The sequence below is a fragment of the Daktulosphaira vitifoliae genome, unplaced genomic scaffold, assembly GCF_025091365.1.
Source record: "Daktulosphaira vitifoliae isolate Bord-2020 unplaced genomic scaffold, ASM2509136v1 Scaffold_1, whole genome shotgun sequence".
NCBI lineage: Eukaryota > Metazoa > Arthropoda > Insecta > Hemiptera > Phylloxeridae > Daktulosphaira > Daktulosphaira vitifoliae.
In genome coordinates this window covers 54,994,100-55,004,957 of record NW_026099572.1, presented here as the reverse complement: position 1 = coordinate 55,004,957, position 10,858 = coordinate 54,994,100, and the positions used below count along the sequence as shown (strand labels likewise).

The window sequence follows — 10,858 nt, the reverse complement described above, 5'->3', positions numbered from 1 at the left end:
ATAAAGTATATTACATTAGCTTTAATTTAAGATATATATAAAAGTGTCAGACCTTCCGGAACACTTTCAAAATTTAAGTTGAAAAAATTAATTTTTTGTAAAAAAGTTGTCATTTTAAAGCCCCCCTGTGGGCAGGTAAAGGGTCAGATATAAAAAAGAAATATACCAAATGATAGGTAATGACATCATGCATCTGTAAAATTATAAAAAAATTATATTGATATGTTTATTTTTAAAAAAGTTACGGCAGTTTTTAGTAAAAAAAATTGAAAAAATTTCAAAAACCAGCCATTTTTAAATTTGTAATTTTTTCGGATGTTTCCCCCATTTACGGGGAACGAGGGAATTTTTTTCAATTTTTGAGGGTAATGTCTTCGACTAGATATGATTTGTGATCTTTTGACGTATCATTGAAAGAAATCGGTTCGGTGAGAGCTGAGAAAAAGTGGTAACAGACATAAAAAAACACATCTTAGTGAAACCAATACCTTCTCAGCTTCGCATCGAAGCTAAAAGTGAAAAAAATGACGAAATTTACTGATTTTAAAAATTGTAATATTTTTTGGAGATTTGCCTCATTTACGGGGAACGAGAGAAAATTTTCATTTTTTACGGATAATGTCTTCAACTAGATACGAATTGTTATCTTTTGACATATTGTTCATCAAAATCGATCCAGTGAGTACTGAAAAAAAATTGGAAAAAAAAAACACATCATGGTAAAATTAATACCTCCTCAGCTTTGCATCGAAGCTAAAATAATGAAAGTAACAACTTTGGTTTTATAATTTTCTATTATCTTGCTTATAGATTTGACTATTACATCATTTTTTTGTATAAAATTACTTACTTTTTCGAATTTCTGAAAAACATTTATACTTTTCAAAGCAGTCATATAGAACATCTATTGCTACATCATATCTTTTGTACACAAGATCATACACGTTTTCATTTTCTAAAATCTAGAAAAAAATACAAATACTTATTATTAACAGTATTAATAAACATTCTCATTAATTCTCAAGGTAGATTATTAAATTATTAGTACTAATTCTATTGTATTGCAAAGCTAATCAAAATGTGGTTTCAGTAACTAATTTTGAGCTTAATGTCTTTGTTCTACGAACATAGGGCCGGCAGTCGACGCAGAAAAAGTTACGAAGATATTTTTTATGCTGCATTTATTTAGGGCGATATCGCCGGGGCAAATTGGGTTACCGCCCTTTTATATTTTTACAAAGATATAAATACTGGTTGATATTGGGGAAAATGAGTGATATATTGTTATGGAATAGGCAGGGTTCAGTGCGACGAATGGTTTTTGACGTAAGTCATTCGTAAACCGAACATCGAATGATAAGTCCGGCGCATTTACGTGCACCTGAAGTTAATCATATGTAAAATTTAAAAGTTATGTCTTAAAAATTCAGTTCACATTATTAACTAAAATAGAGAGCTTTATTTTTTCGTTTCGAAAAGATTGGAAAAAAAGCGTTGCAATACCACGTCGGATATTTTTATTAGTTATTTTTCAAACAAAGAAAAAAAAGCCATAGGACTCAGCACAAATAAGTCGGTAAGTTCCTTTGTATTTGCTTTCTAAATAAATAGAAATAGTTTTTGTGGGATCAGGTGAGTTTACTGAGTGAGTTCGGAATAAAAATAAAATTTTCTATATAACATTTATATTGTTTATTATAAGCGAAATCGTCTTTTTGAAACCTGGTTTTTATTTTGTGAGAGTATAAAACACAATTGTAACATTAGTAAATAAAGAGTAGCACCGCTGTATTTGTAGAACAGCTGTATCACATAAATTAATTATAGATAAGGTATACGTATTAGTAAACTATCGAGTAAGAAAAAATGGCAGATTTTAGAGGATTGATATGTCGAAGAGATTAGCTATAAGTACAATTAACTAAATTCACGAAATTTGTTTGTGAGCTAAAAAATGATGACACAATTTAAGAAAGGAGCAGGTGAAATAAAATGGAAGTGTGGCTTCAATTCCAAAAAGTGATAACATTAACGGAGAAACTGTGTGGGCTTCAAATTTTGCTCCACAGACTATATCGACTAACATTTCATAAACCCATGTTATTATCGATAACCGAAAAATAACTTCTTTTAATAATAATATACATTATTAGATCATCATCTATTAAAGGCAATGCCTTGTCGTTGAAGCCATTCGTATCTGTTTGACGTCAAATTAATCAGTGAGACAAAAGACGCACAGTTCATGAGTTCCAGAATATTTTCAAAATATTGTTTCCTTTGGCGTTCTCCAATTATTTTTCCTTCGAAGATGTTGATTATAAAGTCATTGTGCCGGATGATGTGTCCGATTAATTTTATTTGTCTTGGTTCAATCACCTTCATTAGCTGTCTTTCTTCTCGTACTTCTTCTAAAACTTGCCCATTTCTTTTCTATCCATTTGGTCTTTGTCATTTGTATCCATATCCATAAATCTAATGCTTCTAATTTGCTTCTGTCTTTCTTGTCAAATTTACATGTTTCACTGCCATGTGAAAGCACACTCCAGACAAATGTTTTAACGAATCTTTTACGTGTGTCAATGCTCAGATGTTTATTGGTGAGAAGCTGATCTTGTTACGGAATGCTATTGCTATTCTTCTTCTGATGTCTGGAGTAGATTTGTTATTGGAAGCTATAATACTTTCAAGGTAGCAGAATTCTTGGTCTTGTTGTAATCGTGTATTGTTTATTTGCATATTAAGATTTAGATCTGAGCGCATTTTACTTATAAGCATTTTTTTGGTTTTCATGGAATTTATTTTCATTTTAAATTTATCAAGTGCATTTGATAGCATATTATTCATGTCATGTTCAGACTATGCTAAGATAACAATGTCAACCGCAAAGCGAATACAGTGTATATGTTGACAATTTATTTTCACTCTATTAGTGTTAGTTTTAATTATATCTATGCTCATTTCAATTAAAAGATTGACAAGGGGCATTCTTGTCTCTCGATATTCTAGCTTCTTTTACCGATCCATTTACATTTATTTCTGTTGTTTGATCTTTATATAAGTTAAAGATGTGTCGTCTATATTTCCAATCAATTCCTTTTTCTCTTAATATCTTGAATAAGATTTTCCTAAAATCACTGCCTAAAACGACACTGCCTAAAAGAATTAAATTAAAAAAAAAGTCAACATAGTTTTTTCTTTTATGTTTAATCAAAAGAAAAGCAAAAGCCCTTTTATGTAATCGCACAATACAAATATAAATATGATAAACGAATATATATATTTATATACATATATAAAGCTAAAAAAAAATACAGCGTGTTGTTATCAAGCTAAGAAAAATAAAAATAAGCAGTGTTTAAGATAATCCCGGAACGATAACGGGGTGGCACACTAGGAATAAAATTAATCTAACGCTAAGTTTGACATCGAATGATTTGTAACTGCCAAGATAATCGTCGGGACGAAACAGAACGCATAATCAGAAATACAAAATCGGCCTTGTCACGATGTCAAGGATGGAGAAATGCACGATGACCACCAATTGTCTTATTGATAGGTGAACGGCTGATATCGAAGAGACACGAGTGAAAGCCCGCCTAGAGCAAAGCGTGGTGCCGTATTAGTACCAACAAATATTATGGTGTGAAAATACGGAGGATTTCATTTGAACACTTCAATTAGAAACTATAACGTATAGTACAGCACCTATTAATTTTTAAATCACTGCTAATTTGAAAAGGTGAGCTGAAGAAGAAAAAAACAAATTATTTCAAGGCATGCGAAATGCTTGATCGTGATTTTTATATGGATAATTTATTTTACAAGATTGTAATCAATTGAAGAAATTATTAATTTGCAAGGTAAACTTATTACCGTATTAGACAAAGCAGGAATGGAGTTGTCAAAATTGGTGTCTAACATAACTGATTTTTTAAGCGATACTGATAATTATATTATGTAGTATGACAATGTAAGCCACTGATACAGATATTATGGCAATCGCGTATCGAGTGGGATAAGCTGTTATCATAAGAATTAGTAAACGAGTGACATAGATATAGCAGCGATTTATTATTATTGAATGACTTCACAATAGCAAAACGGTGTGGTGAAATAGATAATTTTATTAATATACAGGTACGCGGTTTTTCTGACACATCATTAAAGACCTACGGGGCATGTATGTATTTAGTATGCACAAATAGTAATGGAAATCGTACAGTACGCCTTATTGGCGTAATGTCCAAGGTAGCACCATTAAAAACAATTACACTACCGCATTTGGAGTTATGTGTTATGTTATTGCTAGTGTAGCTCCTTAAAAAATTTATACCAGAATTAAATTTAAATATTCAGAAGAAAGTTTTTTGGTGTGATTCAAGAGTCACACTAACGTGAATAGCGTCATCATCCAGTCAATCAAAAACTTTTATTACAAACAGAGTGAGCGAAATTCAAAGTTTATTCGATTGGATGGAATGGGCGCATGTAAGATGAGAGGAAAAACCGGCGTATATTATATTGTGAGGCGAAATAATTTCCTTGAAATGAATGATGGAGGAGCCGGATAGAATGGCTCAGTAATGATGAAGATGAATGGCCTGTCAATTCTAATACCGTAACATTAAATGAAAATAAATTGGAATTTACGAGCAGATATAAATTTAAGTCGATTGCCGATTGAAATTGATTGTGTTTGGTAGAGAACGCCATTAGCAAAGATCTAGTTGTCACAAACACTGTTGATTATATTATATCGTGTGACAGCTGATCTCTAACGTCTTTGCTTTACTCACCCACTTGCCCACCCAGCACGGCAAATCGATGGCCTTCTTGTCAATTGTTATCCGTGTACAGTTCATTATCGTAAGTCATTGAGTAATTATTTAGAACTTCTAATATATGTGGTTATTTGTTATTTAATTATTGTCTACTATCGTTTTTTATTGAATGTGCGGTTAGCCGTCTTCCACCTAGATGACCCCTCTTCGGCTTCAATAATAGTGATTTAAATAGGCTTAAGGTAAAATGGCATTCTAGTGTGGTGCATAACTAGCCGCCCTATGGTCTAGCTGCCTCGTACGAAATAGTTTGATTAATATAATTTATGTTTGTCAATATAAATAATTTTGTTATGTTTTGGCCATTTTAAAATTTTTTTTGTGTTATTTTTTATATAAGTATATATATTTTTGTTGTTGTTGGTTAAATTTTCTATTGATTAAGATAATCAAAGAGAGCTGTTTGGTTGATATTAGGGAAAACAAGAGATACATTGTTATGAAATTGGCAGGGGGCGGTATGACGTAGAATTTTGATGTAAGTCAATCGTAAACCGGACATAGGACGGTAAGTCCGGCTCACTTATACACACATTAAGTTTTATTCGTATGTAAAATGTAAAAGTTATATCGTAAAAATACAGTACACATTATTAACTAAAATAGAATGTTTTAATCTAATTTAAAATATCGTAGGCTACTGAACAAATACTTCTGAATCCTGTTTTGGTCAGTTCAGAAGAAGGTTTGTCTCTTAGGATATTGTTGAAGGGTATTTAGGCTAAACCTCTATAAAGCAACGTAACAGTTTACATGTCCGTTTTTTATATATTCTCATCAGAAATTCTCTAGTCCTCTTTTTATTCTTTATGATTTATTACATAAATTATCTAACTGTGCGACGTTATTTTTATATATGACGGCCCAATAATTCTGTAATTTATTTTTTATTAAAGATGTAAATTCAGGTAGAAAGGCAAATCAATATCAGACTTTTACATTTATTGATTCAACTTTGTTAAATAATAATTGATTTATTTTAGCTTCGAGGAGAAGCTAAGATTTTTTTTTATACATACTTCAGGTTCTGTCACTTCAAACAATGTTGAATAAAAAATAGTGGAACAATTGATTATTTCATTCGTAAAATTTGATAAGTCTTCTTTTATGAATTTAATTATTTCGTCATGAACATTTATAGAGAGGACTTCGGCAGAAACAATTCTTTTTCTTAAACCATTTAAAGCTTCATTAAAAGATCCTATAATTATGTTAAAAATAAATAAATAAAATTACTTTTAATAAACTTTGGTTACTTATTAAAGAAAAACTAAATTTTTCTATGAAGAATTCTCTTACTGCGATTTTTTATAAAATGAAATAAATTATTGTTCGTAAAGCAATTGTACAGCGCTGTTTTAGCTCGAGGTAAATTCTTCAATGTTATTAAATTCATTATTGCATCAACAGTTATTGCAAAAAAAATTCCCTTTGAAATGAAAAGAAGCGTTAATGTAATTATTAGAAAATCATATAAAAGTATATCAATAATCAATATAACACTATAATAGCGAATTATATCAACGTAATAAGTTTATAATTCTATCAGTCTACACATTTTTTAATAATTTTCTTATTGTTTATACTTACGTTATTTTCAGATATCAAAAAAGTATAATAAGCTGCAATACAATACTTCCCAAACGGATTATTACCTGGTGCAATGTTTCTTTGAAAACGGTTAATAATATTTTGGGGATTAGAAGTTTCAGATATAACTTCCGTTAACATAGTGATGGTCAAATCACGGAACAAATAATAGTTTCCCTCTGAAATTTTATTTTATTAATATTATATAAGAGATTAAAATTGTGGATTTTTAGGAGATGAAAAAAAAGTAAAAATTATTTTTAAAAGTATAGTAAATATTATAAAAAATAATGAATATGAGATGAGTATCGTGTTCGGTTTTAAACAGGACACTCGTTTCTTTTTCAAAACAATTTTACATATTTGTAATGAAAAAAATGTTTTAATTTATAAACAATATTACAATGTTGTATTATAATTTTTTTCTTTTGAAAAAATGCTAAATTTATCTTTAAACAAAATAGCGTTTTTAATTTAATGATAAGATAGAAATAATATAAGTAGCGACTTTGGTTATATAACTTTTTTTATCCTGTTGATACATTCGTCTGATACATCATGAATTAGTATATTACTTACCTTTTGGTAACGTGCGGTCATCTAAACAATGATACTTTTTGAAGCAGTCATACAGCATATCAAAAGCTGAACCATATTTTTTTAAAGCCATGGCAACAATATCATTACTTTCAGTTAACTTTAAATATTACACACTAATTAATTTCTATTGATATTGTTCAGTTATATTTTTTATTATGTCTATAATATTACACATAAATAAACAATGTTTATTTATACAGAATGGTTTCGCACGTTTGAACAACTTTTGATCCAGTTAATATGTTTTGTTACTTTTATTTAATATTTGTAATATGTTTAGTCAATTAATATTTTCATAATAAATAATATATATTTTTTTTATTTTTGAAAAATATAAAACATTTTTTTCCAGATAGCCAATTTGTAGAATATATTTTAATAAAAAAGTGGTAAAAAAATTTCTTATAATTGTTTACTATTATTATCTATAGCATTTTAAAGTTTGAAACAATTTTAGCAGAGTATACACACAATAAGGTTTTTATGAAAATATCTTTGAGTTGTTGTTGAATAATTATTGATAACAATTATTAATTATTATCTAGGATTAGTTGTTTTATTGTTAAAATTGTCCAATTTTAGAAAATGTCTCCACTTAATATTTCTATGTCTTCTAGTCTGTTCTTACAATGAACACTATATTAATATTATGATAATTATATGTTATTTCTCTTTTGAAAAAATATATAGGCTGTTTGAATGTTAGATACCTTGTTTATACATCGTTGTGATAAATTACTATACACTGTCTTATATTTATGCAGACTAAAAGCTGAATTTAACAAAAATATTTAATTAATGCAGAATTTATATTAACTTATCGTGGTTTAAGTTATATTTCTTTATTAATTTATTGCTGTTGTCAAAAAGTTTTTTGAAATTTTATAAATCGTTTCTGATTATATATTTTTAATTGTTGCATTTGTTACCCTAAACATTTTATTCTTATGTTTTTATAATATATTTTTTTCTACCTTGTTATTCTTGGCTTCTGTATATTTAATGTAATTTGGTTATATGGTTTTAATTAATTATTTTGTTATAACGATAATTAATGAATAATATGCTATAAAATTGTTTAATTGATAGCATCAAATAAAATCAACATTTTTCTATAATTCATTTAAAAATACTATGATTCTATTGAAATTTAAGTAGGGGATTAACGTAATATGCCCAATGCTTTGCATTACACAACAATACATTTATTAATGAAAAATTTACAATCTTAAATAAACTAATAATAAAAAGGACAATATTTATTCAATCAATATCAGATATCATTTAAAAAAGGTTAAATTCTTCAAAAGAGCCAGTTCGAGTCTTACTCGACACTGACTAATTAACATTTTATGTTTAAATTTTATTTATTTTTACTATTTAACAATTTGTACAAGTTAGTTTTCTTCATATTTTGCGAATTATGGCTGAAATAGCGATCAACAGATAATACAAAGTAAGTGAATTTATATTACCCATTTCTTCAGAATTAATAATCTGAGTAATGAATAATAAAGCAATAGATAAAACATATTCATATTATTTTCAAACTTNAGATAAAACATAGTCATATTATTTTCAAACTAATTAATCATTATTAACTAGTTCTCATTATTAGACACTCCAACTAAGTGTCAGAGAGGAGGCCAACGCCACTCCTAGAATACATCAGTATAACAGTGTTACCGTTAAAGGAGCTTTTCAATTTATTTATTTCCTACACTTCGAAAAAGATTACTAATAATTTTTATCTTATAACTACTTTTCTTTATTGTTATAAACTCACGATCTTTACGAACCACGATAGAAACTCAATGCAAACCATTATACCAAATCCAGCTTCCCAGCTTGGTTAATATTAATCCTAATATTTATTTTTTTATATATTTATTTGATTATTACAGAATACTACAGGCAATAAACTTGAGTATATTATAAATATTATGAAAAACTAACCAAATAAATATTATATTCAGACAAATTTATTTTATATTAATAGATTTAAAGTCAAGAACGATTGATTAATAAATTTAACAACATTTTAAATTAAATGATTTTGATGAAAAATTTAAGCTAATTTCGATTTAAAATGATCGTCAGATTATAAAGTGAAGTGTTCAAATAATTTAAATTTCAATAAAATAAACGACATTGGTTTTATTATTTTGAATAAAACCACAATATTTGTTTCAACTTATGATAAATAAATACCAAAGAGATTTTCTATCATCTATTATTTGAATTAATAAGTTGAATAACATGCACTTAATTAGAAATTAATCATTTTCATAGAAAAAGTTATCTACATTATCTATAACCATAATTTAGCAAGAAAATATTTTATTTATTCTATTCTTTTATCAATTCATAGTTAACAAATATTAAAAATAAAATTATAACCAAAAATTATTAACTGGATCAAAAGTTATTAAAGTTCTTAGAACATTCTGTAAAATTACATTTTCAATAAACGTCTCGGTTAATATAAAATTGATAAAATTTTCAATTCTTCAGCAAAAACGGTAGAATACTCTAATAGTTTTTCTATGAGAATCATCAACAATTTGCTTATTTTATAAAAATGTAAATAAATAAATAAAATAAAGTAAAAATATTACTATAGGTTCTTCCACCACGAACAATCTCTCATGAAACATAGTACAGCAAATTTCGAAATCTTTCGTAATACTCGATGAATGTCCTCCTCGATGAATGAACACTCCAATGAATTTCATTACTTCTTTACTCGTATTGACTGGTGGTAAATTACCGGACACATATCTTTCTCTTATGTCATTTAAAAATGTATATAATAATTCTAAAGAAAATCAAATAAACTAATACTCAAAAAAAACAAGTAGTATTCAAATAGACAAATGTAAAGAGTTAAGCATATACGATATAAGCAGAATATTTTATTTTCAAAAAGAAATTGCAAATCAAGCTGTGATATACATTAATCAGTCACAGTTTAAATTGATTATAATTCTATATTTTTAGCTTCGATGCTAAGATGAGAAAGTATCAATTTTACTGAGACGTTTTTTTTTTTAATATTTTTTTTTTTTGTGTCTGTTACCATCATTTTCAGCTCTCATTCTACCGATTTCATTCAATGATACGTCAAGAGATCACAAATCGTATCTAGTCGAAGACAATAACCTCAAAAATAGAAAAAATTTCCTTCGTTCCACGTAAATAGGAGAAATATCCAAAAAATTACAAATTTAAAAATCGAAAATTTTCGAAATTTTTAAATTTTTTTTACTTAAAACTATTACAACTTTTTCAAAAATGACCAATTCATTATACATCCGTTTTTATAGATACATAATGTCTTAACCTATGACACAGCACCGACCTACGCTTTAGGCTGGCGCTCACCCGTGTCTCTCTCGATATCAGCCGTCCGCCTACGAATGTGACAATCGGTTGTCGTCAGGTGTCTTCCCTGCCCTTGACACTGTGACAAGGCCGCATAATGCATTACTAATAGCGCGTTCTGTTCCGTTTTCGACGTACACCCTATCTGGTTTGTCATTTTTTTGTGCTATTCGGTGTTTTTCCTTTGTTTTTTTCGATTGCGAAGGGTGTGTTCGATATAGATATCACCGCACCCAAAGAAAAACCTCAATCAAAATTGAAAGAGAAATTTTATCAAGGGTTTATGATAATGTTTTATTAATACGAACAAAATAACTATTCTTATAAATAATTATTGTTCAAGACAAGAAAAAAAAATATCATATTGATAAATATATCATTGATTCAATAGTAATGATATATTTATCAAATTGAACAATGAATTTATTATATAGATCGAG

The 10,858-nt window shown here is 27.9% G+C and overlaps 1 protein-coding gene across 1 annotated transcript in view; it reads right to left on the bottom strand.

The window, feature by feature from the left end:
- LOC126894904 (uncharacterized) overlaps window positions 1-10,858 on the bottom strand; it is a 101,881-nt gene that overhangs the window by 7,902 nt on the left and 83,121 nt on the right. Inside the window, exons 5-9 of the mRNA XM_050666243.1 lie at window positions 7,014-7,131; window positions 6,435-6,613; window positions 6,144-6,273; window positions 5,864-6,045; window positions 851-962 (exon numbers count right to left, since the gene is read on the bottom strand). Coding sequence (XP_050522200.1) covers window positions 851-962; window positions 5,864-6,045; window positions 6,144-6,273; window positions 6,435-6,613; window positions 7,014-7,131 — 721 coding nt within the window. The remainder of the gene's footprint in view (window positions 1-850; window positions 963-5,863; window positions 6,046-6,143; window positions 6,274-6,434; window positions 6,614-7,013; window positions 7,132-10,858) is intronic.